We start from the raw sequence: 24,883 nt of genomic DNA on the forward strand, positions 1-24,883 counted from the left end.
CATTTCTTGCAAAGTTGCTCAAAGTTGCTCATTACTCATTACTTTTTTCCCGTGTTTTGGATGAAGACTTAAATACGTGAAAAGTGGTCTAAATGCAGCACAAGAAAAGTGATGCTGAGGTTTCAAAGGGTTAAATATGCTTTGTCATGAGAGGGTGGGGGTGTTGTTGGGGGGGGCTGCTGTCTTTAATGCCATCCCTCAGAAGGCTCAAGGGAAAAGAGTTAACAAGACGAGGGATGGACGCAGATGCTGCTTGGAAGGAGAGAGCACATCTTCAGTTTACAGCTTAATGATTTTCTTTTCCGTTGAATGTGTGTGTCTTTGTGTGTGTGTGTGTGTGTATGTGTGTGTGTGTGTGTGTGTGTGTGTGTTTGTACAGTATACCGTAAAATGCTCCCGAGGCCAAAGACTCACTCTAAGATTTGACCTCCCCTCTTTACAGTATAGGACTCCTCTGATGTTTCATACTTCGCTCCTTTTCTAGAGGAACTCTTGGCCACGTTGAACGAACAATCCTGTAACACAGCCTCTACAAGAATTCAAATTCTTAAGGCGTCTTGGGGGATTACAGAGAATTAGAGGACAAATTCAAAATCTGTCCTAGAACTTTCTTTCGCTGCCAGAGCACAGAGAGCTTAAATCACACTTTTTTTTCACCCTCCATCCATGTGCAAAGTTTAACCTAAATATCAGGTGAAATGCCTTTGAATGACAGGGATAACAGTGTGTCATACTTGTGAGTAAAACTGCTGCTAAAGGTCAAGAGACACCGACCACTCAAAATCAATCAAAATCAAAACATACTTATTTGCATAATCTGTATATAATACAATGCATAGAAACAATACAAGCTGTATATACAAAATCAACAATTTCTCTATTAAGTAGAGACTGTAAAGGCTCAGGCACAAGCAAAAGCTTAGAAATGCCTATCCTACATTTTTATCAATTTAAATTTATCTTTTAAGAAGAAAAATGAATCATTCAGATTTGTGACCCTGTTTACCTGTTGTAAACCATTCTTTTGAAAACCAACAATGAGTAACACATCTTAATTTAAAATTGGCATTATTCCACTTTATTTATTTTCTTTTTCATTTTTTTCTTTCTTTCTATTGCCCAATTATTTAATTTCCGTACATACATTTTTTAGCTTTTTTTCTCTTTGTTTTTCTATTCTCTTTTTGTCCTTTTACTATTTGCACCATTGGCATGAAGAGAAACGCGATTTCAATTCCTGTAATGTCTAACAAACATGTCAGAATTAACAATAAAGATGATTTTGACTTTGACATTTTAACCTCAACAACAGAAATGCATCTCATTTTAACCTCTTTTTTCACATTGGCACAGAGAAATTACAAAACCCTCTAAAACTGTATTTGCTCTCCTGTATTAAAAAAAATCTTTGTACATATTCTGTGTGAACTATTTATTGTTTTCAAGTCTATTTTTCACAAGTTAATAAGGAAAGGAAGTATACATCACGTATGTCTCAATGTTGCAAAGGGAAGACAGTCAGCAGGAGGCGGACGTCTTGCTGAAGAGGACTCCAACAACATGGCTGTTTGACCTTTTGACCTCCTGAAGCACTTCACGACTGACCGACATCTATTCCATGCTACACCAGAATGCAAAACAAAAAAGCTTCAGCCACACGCCTCAGTCTTCATTCACAGCGGCAAACCCTCATTTTTAATTTATTTCCAACAGGCAAAGGAAAAACTGATCCCTTGTGCCAAAAAGCATCAGCGGACATCATTACATAATGTACAAAGGCTTTGGCTGGAGTCTCGTTTCCTTACTTACTGACATGATTCAGCATGCTGATTCACATAGATTTTAATCTGACAACAAAAGCAGCACGCACTCACACACGATTCTGCAGAAAATACAATACAGGCAAAACTTTTAAAGGTGCATTCCACCATTTCTACACTTAGATAACGGTTTAACCCTGATGATGTCACTGGGGTTATCTCAGCTGCAGCTTGGAGACTTTTTACAGAAAGTAGATTACTCTCAACATGTGTTCATAAGTGGAGGAATGGAGTTTGAAAGACGAGCATTTACAATCAAGTCACCAGAATAAATATTGTTATTGTATATTCATCAACATTGTGGTCAACGTGTGGTTATGTTCAGGCACAAACACACAGTTATGGTTAAGAATGGATCATGTTTTGGCTTAAAACACCCACTTTTGGTGGCACAATTGTTGATGGAAATGTTGCTGATGTCTCACTTAAGAAAAAACAATTCTGGTTGCACAAAGGTGGCTGGAAATGCAGCCAATGCCTTGGTAGAAAACAATAGCTCTTGCAATCACAACCACTACTGAAAATGCTGTCGATATCTCACCAAAAGACATTTACTCCTTGTGGCACATCAGGGCTAGAAATGTTGCCCATGTCTCGCTAAAAACACACTTTTGGTTGCACAATGGCAGCTGAAAATGCAGTCGATGTCTCGCTAAATACAATTTGTAATTAATTTTTTCATCCATGTCTCACTAAAAAAGACCTACTCCTGGTGCATTAATCATGGCTGAAGATTTCTCCAATGTCCTGCTGAAAGGATTTGCCATCTGTTGCACAATCGTGGCTGGAAATGCAGCCTATGTCTCACCAGAAAACAACAGCTTTTGCTGACTCAATCACTACTAAAAATGCTGCCTATGTCTAACTAAAGACATCCACTCCTGGAGGCACATTTGCTGCTAGAAAAGTTGTTGATGTCGGATATGCAGCTGATGCCTTGCAAAAAACACCTGCTAAAAAAACCCACTTTAAGTTGCACAGTTGCAGCTTGAAATAAGGCCAATGTCGTGCTGGAAAACAACAGCTTTGGCTGACACAATCTCAGCTGGAAATGCAGCCAATGTCTCACAAAAAACATGCTTTTGATGACACAATCATCACTAGAAAGGCAGCCGCTGTCTCACTAAAAAATATCCTCAAAACATGGATTAACAACAAGATCTTTTCACTAAAGTGTAAAACTCAATAACTGTCAAGGATCATAGACAAAACAACTGACTTATGTAGGTCACATTCCCCCACATACACAACATGCTAAAGTTATTAGCATAAGCCTATGGCATTTTACATTGCAGAAATTAGCTTAACTACTAGCAGACTTTTCCTCTACTCATAACTTAAACCGTTTACTATTATTTATGCTTTAACTTACTCACCGCTGGTTCAAGTCCCTGCACAGACAGAACAGCACGGATGACTTTCAGTCTACATGCACATTTTTTCAGTCAACATTGCTGAAACAGAGCAGCTAACCTAAAGTTAGCAAGAAGTCTGTGAAGTGGCCCGGCAGGTACGTCATGTTTCCTCAGTACGGCTTTTGTTTACATATGATGTGCACCGTCTGTTTACTCTCAGTATTTGCCTATGAGAGGATAATATGGATCGATGTTTACACTTTGCATCAATGTATGTGATGAAAAAATTATCCAAAATTCAGGAAATCTTGGGTTCTACTCCTCAGATTTTAAAAGTTTTTATTTAAACTCTCTTGTGAATGGTGGTACAATACTAAATTGCTGATGTATCCCTTTAAATTACCCATCCAGGATACTGAAGGCAATGTTTATAATGAAGCAGATTTTCTCCTAAAGGTGTACTATCATTACCTCATCCACAGGTGAAAATACACCAGTAGAAGTAGTATAAAGAGGTGGGGCCCTTTGCTGCATGTCATCCCCTCTCTCTTCCCCTTTCATGCTTACATACTGCTATGTCAAATAGAGGCAAAAAGCAAAAAAAAAAGTTTAAAAAGTACTATAAAACACTTTAGAGTGACTAAAGAGTGATGCCCTACAGCTGTGACATTTGACCTGTACAGATGGTTGGCTTTGTGTCATGAGATTATCATATCAAGTCATGCTTTCATCTAATTTCATACATATAAAACAAATGGGTGCCTGTGACTTTAATGTCCTTAAAAGAAGCCTTTACTGCAATAAATCAGGACAAACTGCACTGTAAGTAACCCTGTGCATATGACAGTTATTTTTTACTAAATCCTTTATAGCCTTTTTGATTTTGCATATGACTGTCAATAAATTTAAGTCTCTCCTGTGGCTCTCTGCCTATCGATGACAGATAAAATGACAATGACAGATGGGATTATTATACAACCACCAGCATCTGCCCCCAAAGCATTTCCCCTCGTTTGAAATGCCAAACAGGCAGGAACCAGGACACCTTTTTTTCTGCATTTTGTCCTTTGAATGAACCACATTATTATCCTGACAGCCGCGTTATCTCCTTAGTTTTGAAGCGTTTATTTGAGTACACTTGTAACAAGCTGTTGCCATGCAATCACTGAACAGAGAGGAGGATGTCTGATGTTGCCTTAGCAGAGGGAAACCTGATGATACACCCTATTAAATATCTTCACTGGACACAAGCCCACATCAGCAATGCGGGTTTCAGAGGCATGAGAGTGACCTCAGCCTGCCCACACACACACACACACACACACAAACACACACGCATACACACACACACACACACACACTTCTGCACTCCGCGGCATCCCTGACCAAAATATTCTGTTTCTGCACCATGTGGCGCTCAACACTGAGCCATAGTGACCTCTGGCAGCCTGCAGGCTACTTTATGTTGTTGAATAACCACAATATAAGGGATTATTTTTTCCCATGACTATTTAAGTATGTGATGTGTGATTTCATAACAGTTGTGTATGTGCACTTATAACTCACTGATAAATTTTAAGTCTACGGATTAAATTTAAAAAAATAAAAAAAAGCTGTGCTATTTAACAAAAACAAAACAATACGCGATATATTAGAGATGTCATTGCAAATTTAAAAAAATATTATAAAAGATCAACGCATCCTTGCAAAACCTCCACATTTATTTTTAAAATCAGTACACATTTTCATACTTCCATTTTAATCATTCAAAGAGGGGGTCTGCTCAGGGCATCATTGCAGGGAGTGGCATGTTTAATAGGCTACGTATTCGCATTCACCTCCACCTCCCGATATCATCATCAACACGAGCAAACGCGAATATAAAGATGTATAAAATGCGCGTTTCAAAGTCCGCAGATAAAACACACAATAATATCTATTACGTAAACGGTATCTTACCTCTGTGTGCGGCGCCTTCTCCTTGCAGCGTACAATCAACAACTGGCTCCTCCCCTCCAGGACCAAACACAGATATCTCCCCCGTCTCCTCCTCTTCACTGCCGCACACTGATCAAATCTGACCGTCCGAAGCTGCACAGAGGCCGGGTACGATGCTTCAGACCGGTCCGGTGCGGAAGGGAGCCGAGGAGAGGAGACCCTTGGTGAGGAGAGCCCTTCAGCTCGGTGCGGCAGCAGACTGATGGCTGAGCTGTGCGGCGGCCTGAGGGGAGGCACACTGCAGTGACAGGAACCAATGGGATGACGCAGAATCCCAGGATCTCCTATTCATAAATGCCCAGTCCCATAAAAACGAGAGGGTCCTCGCTGCGGACAGCGGCAGGGTCCGGAGTCCGACCCCGCCCCCCAGATGTTCTGATTGGGTTCCCTTTCACTTCCTTAAACCTCCACACTGTGTGGCGGTAATCCGCCGAAAACTAAACCAAAATAAGTGAAGCGAGGGAAGAAACCCCACTGTTTTCGTCTTTAACCCAAACCCCCAGGAAGTGCGCCAGGCGTTGATGCAAAATTTACACAGTGGCCGAAAGTGGAATTACACCACTCGGGTCGTCACCAATGGCCCAGAAAGACTTTTCCCCATTGACTAACATCACAAAAGAGACGTCTGTAAATCTGTAAACATTTTTTTGTGAGCGTCAAAATCCCCCGAGAAACGTCTTGTATTCCTGTCTTGATGTAAACCATCCGGTTCGATAACATTTGTTAAATCTAAAAGAGCAGCAAGATTAAATTTCTTCAGACTGCCATTCAAGCTAGCGAGGCGCTAATCCGGAAGTTGGTCGCTCCGCCGGCGGAAGTTACCCGCTCGGCGACACTCGGCCGCGTTCGGCTGCCCTTAATCTCTACTACGCATGCTCTATGGGCCAGCAGATCCGGGTATTTTTCACATTTCTGAACCCGGAAAAGGAGCTTTTTCTGCTTTCTGCGCCACTGAGCAGACTTCACTATAAGATATCCATGCTTGAAACCGACTTTTAAGTACCGAATACTAGAGATGGCAGTTTTGGCACCGAAGATCAGAATGTTTAGAAATGTTTCGTCACTTTCGGTGGAGAATTCAGTATCGGCAGTGACACTGGTCAAAAACTTGACTGATATTTGGGTCAGGCCGATAAATCAGCCTATATTTCTTGGAACAGATAAATCAATTTCAGTAGAGACCTCTGGCATTTTTCTATAGAAGTTTCTTGCTTCTTATTGTTATAAATTATGTATATTTTGAGATTATTTTTTTTCTCACTTTATTTAACAGTGAGAGCCAAAAATTTGAAACCTTTTTCCTATCAAGGGCCATTTCAGTTTTTATGAAGCCCTCCAAGAGCCATAAGCTACTAAATTTCTGAACACATATGATATGATGCAACAATTGTAGATTCTGATAGTATGAAAAACCACAGTTGTCATGGTTTCACGATTATTTCATGTAAATTACACTCATTCACCAACTCCTTCTGCATGATATTTCAGCTTCTTAGCTATTAATTAACTCACTGCAAAACTTGCCCCCCTAACATTGTCTCTGTCAGTGTGTAGTGTTGTGAAAGCTGATTGTTGGGCACCCCAACTCCAAAGAAGACCGTTAATTTTATTAAAACGCATTTGCCCTTTTGTCCATTTTATCATGTTTCGAGCTGTAATGACTCGTACTTGACCTTTTTCATCACTTCCGGCACAACCCCACAAACTAGGTAAAGTGCTTTACCTTTTACTTCGACAAATAAATAATCTTTCGTCCATTTCTCCTGGAAAACGTGGCATTCTGCATCCATCCTCCTTTTCTTGGCCCTGGCCATGTCACATATCACTTGTCAATCCATCCCCAATGTTATTGCGCGATTGCACGTATCCTCACGTGTTGTGTTTACTGACCCTGAACCTAACTCAGACATGCATTGCTGTCAGAAGAGTAATTGCTGTCGACATTTTTTCCCCTGAGTTTACATTCATTTTTAGAACTGTGTGGCGCTCCGGATCAAACGGTCTCGTGGGCCGTACATGGCCCGCAGGCCAGAGGTTCCCCACCCCAGGTACAGAGGATGGTCATATGGTTCAGTTGTAATCAAAGTGATGTACTGCATGTTTGAAATAAAGAGATCCAGTCTGTTGTCTGACATTCAATGAAATGACTTCCATGTGTTTATTTCAAAATCCTCATTTAAGGCATTTATGAGACACTGCATGAAGACAAAAACGGACACTTGGGGGATGTCAGTACGAATCAATGCTCCATTGTGTCATGGCAAGTCTGCAACCTGAAAAAATATCTCACTTGCATATAATAGTAACTCATGAAGAGTGTAAAATTAAATCACAGTCCCTATTATTATTCCCATTGGATCTAAATGACACATCACACATTCAAAAACTAAAAAAAAAAATCTATATATTAAAGTATGCACTTCTAGCAGTGTATTACAGCCACGTTAAAAAAATAAAACCATTACACACTCACATGCTTACTAATAGTGTCATCTTTTTCAAGTAAAAAACACGAGAATGGGCTAATTTCACAGTTAATAGTAAACAGTAATTAAAAGAAACGTGATCAAAAAGACCCAAAATAAACAAATTTAAGTTCCAGAAATTGACAAATTCATGATATGTACCAAGTACAAGTTCGTGGGGGAAAATCCTTTTGAACATGCTTGTTTACAGTTTGTTTCTCCTGTATCGCATAAGAGACTTTTTTTTTTTCCTCCACAACTTTCCAAATGCAACAGTGCGTGTATGTTTGTGCTTTTTCTTGAACCAAACAACCAAGTGAAGACTGAAGAGGGCCTATAAAATGCTTGCACATGCAATTGTAGTATTAAAAAAACAAAATTATTTTTTTAAATCACTTTTTCTAATCCTGAGGGTTTTGGCAAAAAGAAGACAACGCAGTTGAAGACACGGGAGATTATGTTGTTAGGTTTAAAGAACCTATAATCAGTATAGTTTCTCAAGGGTAAAACAAGTCCAGTATTATCAAATAGCACTTTGCTAGTAGTACATTAGTAAATTAATCTGAAGGCATGCTGTTAGCAGAGCCTGTGCCCCAACGCAAACAAAGCACAATATTGGCCCTCAGAAGGACCCATCTTTACTCAAAGCTGCACTGTGTAGTCAAAATACAGGCTTCCCACACATTTTCATAGACAAAATTTCAAGATTAATTCCCAACTTTTCAAGGACCTACTATACTAATACTAATACTAAATTCTTGCCCAAGTTGTTTTTTTTCAAAATTTCAGTGATTTTGACTGTTTCCATGACTTTTCCAGGCCTGGAAAATGTGGTTGTTAAATTCCATGACTTGTTTTTTGAACCCTAAAAATACCAAGAAGCAAACCAAAGGTAACCAAGGTAAATGTAATCAGCTTTCAGAAACATTCAAGTTGATTTTTGATACAAAACAATTAGGCAATACATTTATGATCAGAGTCCTGCATTAAGTCGAGCTGCCCACAAAAAAGGTGATTTGCCGGATTTTTTTGGCTAAATTTGACTTACCGGTTCAGTTCTGGTCGAAAAAAAAAAAAAAAAAGAATATGCAGGTTGGATCGCAGGTGTTGGATGATAGTTTCAAATAAAATGAGATTGATGATAATTCAATTCAACATTTTAAATTTTTAAGCCTTTACCTGCTGACTGTGTGTCAGCTGTCTTCTGGATTTTGAGAGCAGCTTCAGTCAGATGTGTTAATAATATACACGTAAACTGTAGAGATGTGGGGCTTAATATCATGAGAATAAGCAAAAAACAGTCATTTGAATTGTATTTCCTGTGTTATCTTCATTTCAAAACTAGGGAGATATTTTTGCAGAAATTAAATAAAATATAATAAGCATGCTTCCTTTAGCTTATAATCATCGGAAAATAAAAATCGCTTTGCTTTTGTTACCTTAGAATGTGCCCTATATATCTACATTAGGAGTGGGTCCATGTTGCACTGCGATATGTCTACAGCAGCTCAGAATGGACAAACTAAACACTGGCTCTGGATAGGGCTATTTGCGTTTCTGCATCGGCCTCTGTAGTTATCAACACCTCTACAATGAGTGTTGGAAAAACACTGATTTGTCAAGTAAAACTGCTTTATTCAGTGCTTTAATGGGTTTAAATCGCTGGATCCTTTTGTTTTGGAGGGGAAGAAACCTCTGTGGATATTTCAGCTTCCTGTAAAAACCTCCTGAATGTCTGGATTTTAAGGTAACAGAGAAAAAGGAGAAACACATCCGCAGGGATGTGTTTTCGCCGTACCACACGGCATTGAAAAAACACTGACACTGACACTCTTGTGTTTTTACAGGTTCAAAACTACGTCAATTTGCTTTGAACATCTGGATCAGAAACAAGGTGAGCATACTTTAAGTTATCAGGAAAAAAAGATGAGCAAACATCAGCAGATGCTGGGCTAGTGACGCATCTCTGACATGCCAAACAGTGAAGGAGGAACACTGATTTATAAGGTAAAACTGCTTTATTAGTTTTTACCAGTTTTAGTCACCCTCTCAGTTCTTTCTTTTTTTATGGAGGATAAGAGCCTTCTGCGGATAATGTGGCTCCCTGTAAAAACCTCCTGCACAAATAATACTTACTAATAGGAATCCTTTCCTGGATGAGTTTCAGATGTACAATCTACAGTCCTCACCGCTAGATGTCGCTAAATCTCCCCAAATCTAACAATCTGTCTCATAAAATATAATATCTTAGTCTCACATGTTTGAAATTCCTAAACATGCTGCCTAAAGGAATTATTTGAGCGCAGTGTTGTTATTATAGGACTTAAGGTTCTGGTAGGATCATATGTGTGATCTTGTGCTGGTTGTGAAGTGGGTGCTGAAAATTTTGACAAAATATTAATGAAGAAAAAAAAAAAAGGAAGTCAGACCCATGCAGGACTCTTGTGTCTAACACTAACAGCTTTGATAAAAATAGCAATTGCCCCTTTTTTCAAAGAAAAAAGAAACCCGAAAAACTACACAGTGCAGCTCAACAGTTCAGGCATAAATGTGCACATGTTTTGAGGAGAATTTGAGTATTTCCTGTCCTTGAATGAAGATATGTGTTGTAACATGAGAGGGGAATGTTTGAATTATTCTGGTGTGGTGTAACATACAGAATAAGACAGTGGAAAAAGTCTATTTGTCTTGACACGGACTAGAAGACGAACTGAACAGACACTGAACCCAAAAAAGGGATCAAAATACAAAGAACAATTGTGTTTCATAATTGTGCGAGATTCTACAAATAAACGATTAGCAGCCTTCGAAGACATCTGACAAAACACTAAAAGACAGACACACACTAAAACAATATAAAGGCTCTGTGAAAAAGAAAAAAAAACAAGTTGCTGGTAGCTTAGTTTTGCTGAGTTATATTTTATACAATCTCAAGTTTGTAGCACGAGTGTATTGTCTGACCTCCCTCCCTCGACATGTACTGCATATCAACACCTGCTTCTTTTCTGTGAGCTGGAACGTCAGCTCCCATCCCTTTTCTTCCTCCCTCTTCTTCATTGTTGCCTGTCATTGGGACTTTGACCCAGCCGTCCGTGGCCAGGCCGTGTTTCTTCTGATGTCTCTTGTAATTGTCCCAGTGACCGGTGGTGTAGCCGCACTCCTGACACTTGTACGGCTTCTCTCCCGTGTGCCGGAGCATGTGCCGCTTCAGGTTCATGCTCTGGTTGCAGCAGTAACTGCACACGGCACACTGGAAGGGCTTTGCGCCCGAGTGCACGCGCTGGTGGCGCTTCAGGTTGGCCAGGTTCCCGCAGGCGTAATCGCACAAATGGCACTTGTAAGGTTTCTCGCCCGTGTGCACTCTGTGGTGGCGCTTGAGGTTGTCGAAGTGCGCTGAGGCGTAGTCGCACTGTGGGCACTTGTAGGGTTTCTCGCCGCTGTGAGTTTTCATGTGGCGTGCCAAGTGGTTTGGGTAGTGTGTGAGGAAAGGGCAGGCGGCGCAGGTGTACACCTTATCACTGCGCTCGCCAGGGCTGTTGGGAGATGATGACGAGTCTTTAGTCAGCATTTCAAGGGTACACTTGGCACAAATCTGGGCCGAGGAGCCGTCCTCGTCCTCCAGGACGATGCCACACAACCGGCAGGTAAAAGGAAAAAGCGAAGGGGGGAGGGCGGCGCCATCTGCCACGCCCTCTCTGGTAGCCCTGCTGCCGCTGCTGCCTGTGGAGTCCAGCAGGGGCGGAGGCTGGTGGCCAGGAGCCGGGTTAGAGGCTGGTATGGGTGGTGGTGACGCCCCCTTCAAGCCATCAAAGGCTGATAGGTAGTCGTTGTTCTGGGCTCCCAAACTCAGGTTCGAAGTCGGCCTCGCAACTTCTGAAACTTCACAAAAAGATGGGAGTGAGTTATTATATAATATATATAACAGAAAAAAAGCGATCAGAAAAAAAGAAAGCTTACCACATATATTTCTAAACAGCTGTGCAGGAAAGAGATGAGCTGGACACAATTTGCAGAAAAACTGTTGATCACAATCAAACTAAGAAAATGTATTGTTCTCCAAAATGAGATCTAGTTACCAAAATGTCACAAAAAATATCTATTTTACAATTTAGACAGTGTGCAGAAGTATATCTGTTCATCATGTTTCAAGACTGTATCGTGAGGAGGGATGTCACGAAAACTGATACTTGATGATGCAAAATTCTAAACTAGATAAACCACCGTGCGGTTGTATGCCTCCGCGTACCAGTCAGTACATCCATTTCTGTGGAAACATGGATTCTTCACTCACATCTTCCCTCCTAGCAGCACAGAAGATCGATACAATCATCAGTTTTAAGGTGGGTAAGGTGGGAGTTTTCAGCGTGAGGTCACTGCGACCTTGACCTCTGATCACCAGATCACCTGATCAGTTCAAGTGAATGTTTGTGCCAAATTTGAGGAAACTTCCTCAAGGCAACCTTTAGATATTGTTTTTACGAAAATGAGACTGATGCAAGGTGAAGGTGATCTTGACCTTTGAACACCATTCTGATCAGCTCATCGTTAAGTCCAAGCGAATGTTTGTGCCAAATTGAGGAAGCTCCCTCAAAACGTTTTTGAGATAAGGCCTTCAAAAGAATGCAAGGTCCCTATGACCTTGAACTTTGACAACCAAAATCTAATGAGTTCATCTTTGAGTCTACTCCAACATTTGTGCCAAGTTTAACAAAATTCCCTCAAGTTCCCTTGAGATATTGCGTTCACAAGAATGAGACCGACATAGTCACAGTGACCTTCACCTTTGACCTATCACAACCAGAATTTAATCAGCTCATTGTTGAGTCCAAGTAAATGTTTGGCAAAATTAGAAGAAATTCCCTCAAGGGCATATCGCGTTCACAAGAATGAATGAGCAACCTGAAAACACGATGACTCAGCGCCAGCAATAGCTGAGGCCAGAGGCATTATGTTTTCAGGTTGTTTTACTGTTTCATATTCTTTTTATGCCTCTGCTATTGCTGGGGGGGAGGCAGAAAAAGAGTTATGGAGATGATTAAATAATTAATAAACGCTTAATTGTTTCTAAAGTAAACTAAATGAATAAAGGAAGTGATACATACCCTTGGCTGAAGTACCAGACACTTCTTCATTGGGTCGTTGTCCTGTTACGTGCCCCTTAAGACTGTTTTGGCCACTGGTAGGTCGTGGGGGGGCGTCCTGTCCCGCCCCTGCAGAGGGAACATGCATGCGCTGATGCCTCTTGAGGTTGCCGGGGGAACTGCAGGCAAAAGTGCAGATGTCACATTTGTAAGGTTTTTCCCCGGTGTGAATGCGCAGGTGTCTCTGCAGGTTCACCAGCTGCGCTGAGGCGTAAGTGCACAGGGGGCAGTTAAAGGGCTTCTCCCCATTGTGAGTCTTCATGTGACGCTTCACATGGTTGGCGTAACGCGAGGAGAAGCCGCAGAGGTGGCATGAGTGCAATTTGGCCAATTTGTCCTCAGCCGTCAGTACTTTGTCCCCCATCCCGTTTCCCACCCCTTCACCATCGAGCTGCAAATGGGAACCTGAGCGAATCCCGCTGATGCCTCCAAAAGGTGAACAGAAGTCCGTACTTTTGGCTTCCCGTGAGGCTTTGCAGCACCTAAGGCAGTACGGACCAACCAAGTCTATGCCAGGTCCCAGAGGGTCATCGCGGAGCTGTCCACAACCCCTGCAGGACAGGTAGGGAGGAAAACTGGGCTCGGACTGCGCTGCTCTGCCCTCGTCTTCCCGACCGTTGTCAGTTGTGCTGTGCGAGTTTTCTGTTTCGCTTTCCATGCTGAGCTGGCTGTAGGCAGGGCTCTCCTCATCACCCAGAGGATACACAGAGAAACCGATCTCAGCAGCTACTTCTGAAAAGGGAAGACAAACAGAAAAACATGTTTTAATCACTGCATATTTTTAGTACAAAGATCTTCACAATAAAAATCATTAAAGACCCTAAAAACCATACAGCAAATTTCTTTGCGGCCATTTATTAAATTAACATTTCACCCCAAAAGGTTACATTCACAAATGTTCTTTCTCTGCCTCTCTCTGATTTTACTCTGTGTCCTACTGTGTACACCCCTTTTTAATTAGGTAATGTCATTACGTGGGTTTATAGATTTACGCAAAATTTAAGCCATACTTTGGAAATGTCAATAAAACAAAATTGTGAGATGTCTGAGTTTCCATTGAGTGATGTTATATGACTTCATGGTGATGGATGTTCAAAACATTAGCAGGTTTATTTCTATTGCAGTCACCGCACTAGCTGTCATTATTTCTAGTCGAGGGAAATGTGGGAGTGTTATACGAGTGATAATGGACAGGCAAGCCCCTTATACGTGGGAGTGGCCAGTATGAGGGAATTCTGGGAGGTGATAGTCCACAATTTCAGATCATTTCAGATGTTTTCAGATGATTTCCAGATGATCCTCTCAACTTTTGAAGATTTACGTGATGCAATAACCACTTGTAGCACCTGCAGCATCATGCCCGAGGGAGCTAGTTCCTAACAACAAGCGCATCATGTGACCTATAAAAGCAAAAATATTGTTCCCATTACATTTTTGCAAAATATGGCTTTTTTAAAAATTTCCTGAAATACTGCCTCATGCAAGCATGCAAACTTTTTTGTTGATGTTGCTTGCAACATAAGAAAAAGATTCATAAAACTCTCTTTGCAATATCTAAGCATTTTTAAGACATTTGAACGATTGTTTTAAGATATTTCTACACTAATTAAAGCCCTATCGTTAGACTAGTGAACTCAATGCCTTTTAAAACTTTTTAAAGGATCTGCAGGAACCCTGTTTGTTGAGCACATTTGTAGCAATTGCTTCCCTCTCATCTTATATACAAGAAACTCAGGAAACAATTTAACTTATTTCTGCAAAGATCCATTAATACATTTTCTTTTCTTGAACATCATGTCTTAATTTTTGTTGCAAATTATGGAGAGTAGTAGTATATTATTGAGAAGTTCTGGTATCTGTAAGCAGGATCAATGTCATTTATCAGTATAAATAAAATCCTAACAATACCCATCATTACTAAAAACTGTCTGACGAATAAAGGAAACAACCACCGGCATTTAAGTGTTACAGAAATAATGCTCTTCAATTTCCATCACACTGAGAAAGATAACTGCACTACAAACAGAATCTCTCCTCTCAGAAAAAAAAAGTGAGAAAATCAAATTTCACAGAAACGTTTCATACTCACAGCGCTACCTGCAAGGTCAACTGAGTTTGAGCTGTTGTTAAGCCATTTGAGGTTTTCAGACAATAAACAGACAAAAGACAAAAAAGGCTTTTTTTTCCCCCGGTGAGTGGGAAGAAAAGCTTCAAGACTTCAAGACGGAGACCTCTTCAGCTTTAGTTCTGAAAGCAAACCAGCCAGAAGAAATCCACCTTCCTCCACAGATGCCGAGGCAGGATGTGAGGAAGGCGAGAGTGGAGACTGCCCTTTTATCCTGCCCCACGGAAACCCCTCGTGGATGATTACCGAGCCTAATGATAATGATGATGACTGTAATGGTGAGGCTGCTGCTGCTGCTGATGATGATAATGATGATGAGGGTAGATGATGATGATGATGATGATGATGATGATGATGATGATGATGAGGGGGAAACGATAATGGTAGTGGGGGTAGTGGGAGCAGAGGTAGCAGATGATGATGATGATGATGATGATGATGATGATGATGATGATGAATAAATGCCCTCTTATAATGGTGTCCTTGATGGTAATGGTCCTATTTTTATGACCCTTATATAATAATGGTGTCTCAGCTCCTTTCTCTACTTTTCTATTTTTCAGATCATTCTCTCTGACAAAGAGTCATGCTGGGAAATATGAGCTGGTCGTTCCATTTCTCTTTCTGTCGCACAGAGGGGCTACACTTCATCACCGGAAAACAAACTGTTAGAGTCATCTTTGTGGTACGGCTGCTTAACAAATGAAACCGCCGCTTCCATTTGTGGTAAAAAAAAAAAAACAACCCAAAAACATTCAAATAATTTCCATACCAGATTCATTACATGTTTTCAAAGTAATGACAGGAAATGAAAATAAAGGCTTTTACAAAAAACATAATGATACTACTGTACTTTCACCAAGTGAGTGTAGCTCAAACTGTGAAGTCAATTGAAATGTAATAAAATGATCATAGTGTGTGATCCTCCTATTACCATTATTATATAATCAATAGACACGTCTGCCATATGTGGGACTAGATGTTTAGACAACACAGATCACTTCCAACTTGTAGGACATTTCTTGCTAAGCTGGTCGTTACATTTTTCCCCATATTTTTGAAAGAAATAAAACCAATTTGCTCAGCATAAATAGTTTGTGAAAGGTGTCTGAATGCTTTACAAGAAAACTAACCTGGATCCAGGTTTCAAAGGGTTAAATCAAACTCTGTTTTTGATACTATTCACAGTCAGCATTTTTTTCTTTATTCTACTTTCTATAGCAGTTTTCATTTTCACTGGAGTCTGCCGTTTGTGCGCTGCGGCAGGTGACCCATGATTCTGTTTATAATTTTTTCCAACTGATATCGGCCTCACTGTTAACTGCTTATTCTCTAAACGCTGCATCAAAGCTGTATAAATTTACTGCTTATGCAAACTCAACTTTCCAGGTGTTTTGTTGCATTACAACCTGTTCTTTCTCGTAATGGACCTTAACAGAACAGTCAAAATCAGTGAAGTGAAATGAAATTTTACAAAACTAAAAACAAACATTCTGATAGATAAAATAATGAGAAATGGAGCATGCATATGTATTCGCCCCCTTTGCTATGATGAAGCGACTACAGGAAACACATACTGTCAAAAGATTAGCAAGACGATCATCGAAAATGCATGTTCAAAACAACACCAGTCATTTCAGGCATTTTTGTCTTGAACAAATAAAAGTTTGTTTTGTTATGCTGTAAACAGATATGCCAGTTGCTCTCCTGCTGTATTAGCAGAGGCTGAAGCCCGTGCTGTTACCATGGTAACTGAGAGTGTTGCCAAACCAACCAGGACTGAGATCTTAAGGATTATAACTCAACACATAATGATTAAAAAAAAAGTATTACAAACCTGAGAACTTTTCCAGGCCTAGAATCTTGTTTTCATGATCCGGATCACCAAACTCAAGGTCTTGTCCGAGAAGGAAGTCTGTGTCTAAGGTGAGGTTTCCTGGAGCTTCAATGGCTACACCATCTTCAGAATCCACTGCGGTCAGAGAAAGGAGGTAATCAACAATATTTGATGACTACTTTGTTTTGACTAAAGGACCCATTTAAATAAATTTGCATGAATATTTCGCTGTTACTGGCAAACCCTCAAGGCACTGAGACATAAAGCAGAACACAACACTGTCAACTGGAATCATTAGCAGCCTGATGGATTTCCAATTTTTTTTTTCCCTCGTGCCTCAGGTGAACAAAGAATCCAAAAATATTTAACATATTTGATGAATTTGATGACTACATTTTACAACCACAAAATGATATCACAACACCTGTTTACAAACGCTCAGGTTATTAGTGTTATTTTGGTTTTTTAAAGGCTTAGTTCAGATTCCCAAAAGTCACAGAATAACAAAAACAAAGTACTGATCGAGGCAGGGGTAGACCCATCGCTCCTGTGTCTTGTGAGGTAAAATTACAGTTTTTGTTGATGGAGCCCGGCTTTGTGGAGAGCACAAATAAGTTTCACTTTTCGTTCAGTTACCCATCAGAAAGGGCTGTGTGTTGGGAAGCACTGACAATAGGACTGAATAAACGAGACCTACATGATACTGCACGAGTTGTGTGAGAGTTTTTAAACAAATGTTTTGATATAGCTTTGCTGTTGTGTAACACAAACCCCTATGACTACAATTCATCAAGAATTTGATCAGTTTTTGGATTCTTAATTCAACAGAGGCATGCAAGAAAAACAATGTTTTTTTTCCAAAATTCAATGTAACATAGGGTGAGTAACTGACCTACAAATGGTCAAGTATTCCTCCAAGTTTGGCCGGAGGAGCCTGATAGTATTGAGAATGCAGCCTTACCTTGAACCTTGTGAATATGATTTTTTATGTATACTCGTTGGTTTTGAGCATTTAAGAAAGTATTATGCTAGTATGATACTAAAAAAGCAGATTGCACCAATATTCTTTTTATGCCATAAACATAAAACATAAACTTTAAAGCTTTTTGCATCCCTTGCCAAGTAATTTCTTCTATAATGTGCAATTGTTTAGTCCACCCTAATAATCTAAAATTGTGCTGAACTACACATAAATTAATTTAGGTGAATCAAAAATACATTTAATGGAAATGTTATTAGCCATGAGTACAATATTTATTCTGTATTTCTGCTGATGAAAAAACTTTTAATTGCTTTACAATGTTATCTGTTTAACATTAAAAGTAAAAAGTTGATCAGAATTTAGGGAGAACACCTAATTTACTTCCTTACAGTGTATAAACACGATTTAAGAACAAAAATGAGCTGCTACTCAGTTGACAGATGGAGCTCTTTTACTGCAGTTACAGCTAATGACGCCTGAAACACTAACTTGGTCTCTCAAGCTTGATGGAATCCAAACAGCCATCACACAGCTGTCACTGTTCGCAAAACAACCACCAGGCCAATTCAAGGGCATTACGCTCATCAGACTTTCTTGGCAAATCCTTGAGGAATAACAAGCCGCTGCCATCTACTGGTTGTTTCAGTGTTTGACATGATGACAATAATATATCAAGGATGTGTGGGATGATTCTTTTTTATAGGACCACATCAAATCAAATTAGATTAATATGGAGCCAGAGAGATGACTTTAATGTTTGGCATTGAAAAGACAATCTGAAACTGAAAAAAGGAAACATTGGTGTGTCATATAAAATACCCACAGTTATCAATTCATATTAAATTAAGCAGATTTTTTAATGAACTGATGTCGCTAGGCTATGTGGACGGAGTTTATGTCCCATTTTGACCAAATACATCAATAGCGCATGTAAAAAGGATAACATTACTGTTAAAATTATTGAATCTTTATACTATATGTTGCTTCGCTGGCATAAATATCCATGTTACATTCTACGAAAACAGAATAAGCAAAATCAAAACGTAAAATCAATATCTGCACTTGAGGAACAATGGTTTTCATGTTACATTGTTGACTAATTAAGTAAAGATTAATCAAAGAAAACATTGCTTCCACCGATTTTATTTTGAAGTTTGGCCGTGCATTTATTTGGATTTTTTTGTGAAATTTTCCTGTTGTGACAGTGGAGGTGACTTGAGAGCGGAGCCTGCACTAAAGTGTCCTCACAGTGGAGGCCTGCAGGCAGAGCCCTGTCTCATACTGTGGAGGGCAGTAAAGCGCCGTTCTCTCCTCAGTATGCAAATGATATGTAAATCGCGCTCTCCTAGCCCCCTCCCCTCCATACCAAAAGAAAACCTAAAACTACTGACATCGAAAAAAGAAAAAGAAAAAAAATCATTGAAAAAAAAACAGTCATTGACAAAAAAAAAAGATTGGCACTGAAAAAAAAGATTGTCTTTGAAAAAATAAAGATTGCCATAAAAAAAATTTAAAAATACAGAAAAATTAAATAATATAATTTTCAATGTCTGTGTTTTATTCATCAATTAAGCTTTTTCAATGCCAGTACTTGTTTTGATGCCATTACAACTTTTTAAAATACAAGTTTTTAAGTGCCAATTTTTTTTTTTTTTTTTTCAATTTCAGGCTTTTTTTCAATGCCAAACATAAACGTCATCATTTTGGCTCCATGGATTAACAGATGTCTATTAAATCAGTGGGCATATGAGTGTAAAAAGCATACTAAAGCAAACTCTTGGACGTATAATGACTACATGACAATATAACAGGGTTCCACTCATCTTCATGAAAAAATTCGCAATCTTTTCCATGAACTTCTCCAGGACCCACAACAACACTGTTTTTCTTGCCCCACTTGCCCAACATTTCTTGAACTTATCATACTCTATTAATTTCAGCTACATGGTTTACATGGAGGGAGAGACAGAACATGATGAGAAAATGGAGAAACATATGGGATTGTTCACCAGGGTTCCTACTGCTTAAGGAAAAATAGTTTAATACTTCTTTAAAATGTATTTTAATGCCACTTGGCATCAAATTTAAGACCAATTTTACAGTAACCAAAACTGAAGAAAAAAAAATCATGAAACTTTGTTTTTTACTTAGGGTTAAGGGCAATTTTGCCGTTTTTGGTCTGGTGAAAAATCTGTTGGGAAACTGGGAAATACTTTGTTGGTGAGTTTTCTGTTTCTCACTCTGCATGTGGGATTACACTGTCTTTGGTCCTGTGAGTTTAACAAGTTTTTTCTTTTAACAGATGTTACTAATTATTTTGAGATTTTGCAACACAATGTCACAAAAAAAATGAGTCATAAATTCCCACTTCCCTTGTCTGAGCATCTTTAAGACATCTGAAGCGTTGATTTAAGTAATTCTAATAAAAAAAATTAAGGTCTTATTTTTAGATAAAAGAAAAAACAAATTAAAAAATCACTTTTTTTTTGTTAAATTTGTTTTCAAAGAAAACATGACTTTCAAACACATTTTCTTAAAAAGAAAAAAAACAAATAAAAACCAAAACAGGTTTTCTATAAAACCAACAAATTTTATAAAAAATAATAAAATTCAACATTTTTCTTTAAATCTAAGCTTGATTGTTAGGAGATCAAGATGTTGCCACTTCTGCCAAGTGGCAACACTAACATCTAGCCATACTGCAGGTTGCACAGTTTAAGAAATAAGTTAAGGCCACATTTTGTTAGCATGCATGGTATCAGCAGCAGGGTGCAAGTAACAGCTTAAACTCTGTATGAAGCAGCGTGTTACTAACATAATATCAGTCATATCTTTCTAAATCAGGTACCACACGGGATACAAGACATTGGGAGGTACAATTCACACAAAACGAGTAATTCTATGTGTTTTTACACAGCTAAATAGCTCCTAATGTCACATCTATACAGTTCTAACTATAAATTTTAGAAGCAACTTGCAGTGTGTACATTCCTCAATCAGTCTAATGAATGCAGAACGCTACACAAGATTTAACTGCATCACTTGTAGCAGTACTGTGGGTCAGTATGATTAATGTGAAACAATCTAAGTACTCAAACAGCAACGCCTGGTGCCCAGATGTGAGCGGAGGAAGAGGACGCTCATTGTAAACGATCAGGCCGATACTCAGGATTTAACTTGAAACATTACGGTGAAGCAACGGTTAATGTACGTTGCTAAAACAAAAGATGTGAGACATCTGAATGCATTCTGAATTGCATACTTTTTCTATTTACTATCAGTATGTACTGCAACTGCCCTTAAAAAGTATGTGTAATGTTGTCACTTATTGTTACCTTAGAGATACAAAAAACAAACACCATTCGCTGAGTTCACCAGATATGGAGGTCAACACGGAGAACTCTGCTATTGTTAGTTTGCGCTGTATGCAGTTTTAACTTTTAGGAAACTGCATACATGGTAGATTCTAACATATGAACAATAGCAACATTACACATGCATTTCTCTATCATTACTTTCATCATAATGTCCTTTTGTTGTTTCTTATCTTTATGATCGTTTTCTTTCACTTGAACAATTCCTATTATTACTATTATTATCATTAGGTTCTATTTGACCGGACATCAGGTTTTTGAATGCGCTGTCATTGGTCACTGCTGCTTCTGTCAGCTGTTTATGAGCCGTCAAGCCGTCATCTGTTTGTGTCTTAAACGATGAGACATTTTGCAATGGATTGTGGGTCAGAATAGCATGCATGCTGGCTTGCACACTGCAAAATGCAACTACATGCAGCAGGACATCCTCATATTTTTGGCATACTGCAATGGACATATTAAAGCTTTTGGTACTAAATAGCATAGTTGTATGGGTATTGGAAACACACGGCTTATATCCGTAGCTCAGTTATGTATCAACTTCTCAGCGTCAAAAAGATCTCTGAATACTTACACTTGACTGGCTGTGGATTCTGCTGTTTTTTTCTTGGCATCTTCCAGACAGCCTCTCTCTTTTTTGCAGCGTCTTCTTGCAGACTTCCACAACCATCAGCTCATTCTCATCCGTCTGGAAGATATTCTTCAATATTTCTATAGATGCAAGAAAAAATATTAATTAAGATAAATTAGAAGTTAAAGGTACCTTTAAAACCGTTTTAAGATCCAGTTCTTTTCTTTAGCCTTTTAATTACCATTATGACTTACCTTTTTATTTTCCCTGTATTTTAATTTTTGATGTTTTTGAAATACTATTTTTGTGTTATGAGTTTGTTAAGATATTGCATGCTTTCGATAACCCTTTGAAACCCGCAAATGTTCCAAAAATTGCTAGGAATTGATAGATTTAGAAAATTATTTTTAAAATGCCTGGGGAAAATGTCTAGGGACAAAAAGAGAAAAAAGTTAGGGAAGAACGATATTTATAATGAGCATAATTACATATTCAAAATAATGTCACAAAATTATTGCATTTTTAAGCTCTTTTTTTACCAGTAATTTCCTTTTTTTTTAATTACGTTCTTGTTTGCTTTTTTACAAAACAATTTTCAGCTAATTTTCTTGTACTTTTTACTAATTTCTTGCGTATTTTTGGGTCATTCCTTCTTTCATTACTCTTTGCCTTCTTCCCACATTTTTGAAATAAATCAAGGCAATTTGCCAAGGTTTCAAAGGGTTTATGAACTTATATTTTTTTATATGACTGTGCCTCTTGTTTTATTTAATCTCTTTTTGAAGCACTTTCACCACCACATTCCTTCATATTTAAATGTGCTATATAAATAATCTGAATCCACTTGACGTCTTCAAATTTCATGTTTTGTCCAACCAATGGTCCAACACCCACACAGACACTTATAATATCACAGAAAAAAACAGCAAATACTGACATTTGAGAAGTCTGTGAAGCTTATCATAAATGCCATGTACAAATGAAGTTAGACGACACATGAAGTCTATAAAATCTACCTTGTATTTATAATTTCCTAAAGCCCAAGATGACATCTTCAAATGCGTGTTTTGTCTGACCACCAGTCCAAACCCCACACAGTTACATTTTACTATCACATGAAAATACGAAAAATACATATATTTAAGAAGCCTGGACTAGTGAATGTGTGCATTTTTGTTTTCTTTCCTGTTTGATTAAATCAAAGTGTGTATGGTGAATATGTATATGTGTATGTAGGTGTATATATGTATATGAGTGTGTACATGTACATGCATGTATGTGTAATTATCTATATAGAAAAAAGGGGGTAGGATTTAATAAACATTTACTTCCTCCTACTCCTGGTTTGTTGCTGAATATGTCCAATGGGCATTCTGATGTTTTTCTTTTTGACTTATTTTTTGTTGTTGTGTGAAATAAAGATCTAACTAACAACTAATACTCATTGTCAACAACTCACTCTTGATTGAATTTGATCAAGTCGTACCTTGAGCTGAAAAACAGACCACAGTGTCATCAAAACAAATACTGCACATAAACAGTGCATAATCTATTCAATAGCTACTGTAACGTATTGACATATTTTCTTTAAATTTTTCCTGTACGTAAATAAAACTGCTATCTCTAAATGCTATGATTCACAGCAGTGACTGGCTTCATGTGTTCAGAGCTGAGAGTCAGTGATTCAGCGTCAGGTGTGTTACACACAGACTGCAGTGTTATCTATCATTTTCAGAAAATGCATCCTAAGCTTATAAAGCCAGTTGGGAGATACTACACAGTATAGTTAATAAACCACCACCACAGAAAGACGTTTGGGTGTATTATGTGGACTTAAGCTAGTGTATTTACACTAAAAACAAACACAAAATCCAACATTAAGTAGCTAGCTATCAAGCTACTTTAGCAAGATGGCTAACCCATTAGCTCCGGTGCTGCAGCCCGACAGACAGCAATCAAGCGGGTCAGCTAAAGTTAGCAATTTAAACTGAAACATGTCTTCACTTAGCATGCAGCTAGCTGACTGTCGCTGAACAGCAAGAAATGTCCGCAATACTTGGGAAATTTGACCGTACGCCGCCCAACGAGAGGCTCAACAAAACGCGTCCTCGTGAGCACGTAGCAGTGATTGACAAGTGCCATCTTCAATCAATACCAGCCGCGTCTTTACATGTTTTAATCTACAGCTAAACTAGCCGAGCAGCTAATGTCAACTTCACTAGTTAGCTGTCGAGCTAACTCACCTAAAAAACGTAAATATCCCTGTCGATAAAGATGGTCTTTGTCGTCGGGATATACGCCATTGGGTGCGAAGTGTTTGTCCTCAGATGTACAACGTCTGGAGATCCGCCATTTCTTCATGAGCTGCGGTGACAAAGAAAGGCAATTAATGGTATTTTTCATAACTTAATTGATTTTCTAAATTCGCCTGTGATCCACCGGCAGCAACAACAACAATACTTCCTGTCTGAGTCCTTTAAAATAAAAGCAGCATTTTCACTAATGGCGACGTGACAGTTATATTAAGAGCAAAACTACACACAGTATACAGTAATACTTATTGATCGTTACTTTGGCTTCATGGTGTAATTAAATCTGTACATGAGTAAAAAACAAAAAAATAAAATAAAATAAATAAAACCACAAAAAACATGCAAATCCAACCTTACATTGTATAATGAGATGATTTGATGATTTGTAGTTTTTTTTTTTATAAACAAGTTCTATTTTGATGCACTCTGGCACCCCATTTAAAATTAAATATTTAAAAAAAAAACTTTCCAAATTCATTGAAAATATGTTGAGAAAAATAAAAGTAGCTGTTATTAAAAGTAAGCTGCTTATTATGCAGAAATAGACCTTCTTCTTTTCTAGTGCAATTAATAAGCCGTGTGCAGTCACTGCAACTATTAAATTCAAAGTGACAGAATTTGATAATTTTTTTTGAATGTTAACATTTATGGATTTTATTCCGAAGGCGAATGCGGAAAACCGGATGCATTGTTGATGCTGGCGGGCTTTATCTTGACTCTATTGTATACATCTCTCTTCCGTTGAATTGGGTGTTTCCGCTTCCGAAAACAATTTCCGGTTGCATTACCTCACTGAATCATTGTAGTTGTAGTTCTTATGTATATAGTAGCTAAAATATTCATTATATGATCATCTTGAATTTGTTTACAGTTCTGGACCTGCGTGTCTCTTATTTAAACTGA

At 38.6% G+C, this 24,883-nt stretch overlaps 2 protein-coding genes across 5 annotated transcripts in view; both read right to left on the reverse strand.

The window, feature by feature from the left end:
* si:ch211-278j3.3 (E3 ubiquitin-protein ligase RNF19B) overlaps positions 1-5,564 on the reverse strand; it is a 34,693-nt gene extending 29,129 nt beyond the window's left edge. For all 4 annotated transcript variants that reach the window (XM_042502905.1, XM_042502906.1, XM_042502907.1 and 1 more), the window contains exon 1: positions 5,135-5,564. The gene's annotated coding sequence lies outside the window, so the exon portion shown is untranslated. The remainder of the gene's footprint in view (positions 1-5,134) is intronic.
* A 1,738-nt stretch (positions 5,565-7,302) lies between these two features.
* znf513a (zinc finger protein 513a) lies at positions 7,303-24,101 on the reverse strand. Its single transcript, XM_042503774.1, has 5 exons — positions 23,912-24,101; positions 21,672-21,808; positions 16,742-16,876; positions 12,741-13,511; positions 7,303-11,517 (listed from the first exon to the last, which is right to left on the reverse strand). Exons 2-5 carry the CDS (start codon positions 21,709-21,711, stop codon positions 10,559-10,561), a joined length of 1,905 nt encoding a protein of 634 aa, XP_042359708.1. The 5' UTR covers positions 21,712-21,808; positions 23,912-24,101; the 3' UTR covers positions 7,303-10,558.
* Positions 24,102-24,883: the final 782 nt, after the last annotated feature.

This window comes from Plectropomus leopardus, chromosome 16 (assembly GCF_008729295.1).
Source record: "Plectropomus leopardus isolate mb chromosome 16, YSFRI_Pleo_2.0, whole genome shotgun sequence".
NCBI classification, from domain to species: Eukaryota; Metazoa; Chordata; class Actinopteri; order Perciformes; family Serranidae; genus Plectropomus; species Plectropomus leopardus.

Bases quoted from the DNA above. Each gene is read 5' to 3' on its own strand.
- znf513a (XM_042503774.1), bottom strand. From the start codon at position 21,711: ATGCCAAGAAAAAAACAGCAGAATCCACAGCCAGTCAAGT. The intron at 16,877-21,671 runs GTAAGTATTCAG...CTCTGACCGCAG, and splicing joins GAATCCACAGCCAGTCAAGT to TGGATTCTGAAGATGGTGTA. The intron at 11,518-12,740 runs GTATGTATCACT...CTTTTTGTGAAG, and splicing joins GTCTGGTACTTCAGCCAAGG to TTTCAGAAGTTGCGAGGCCG.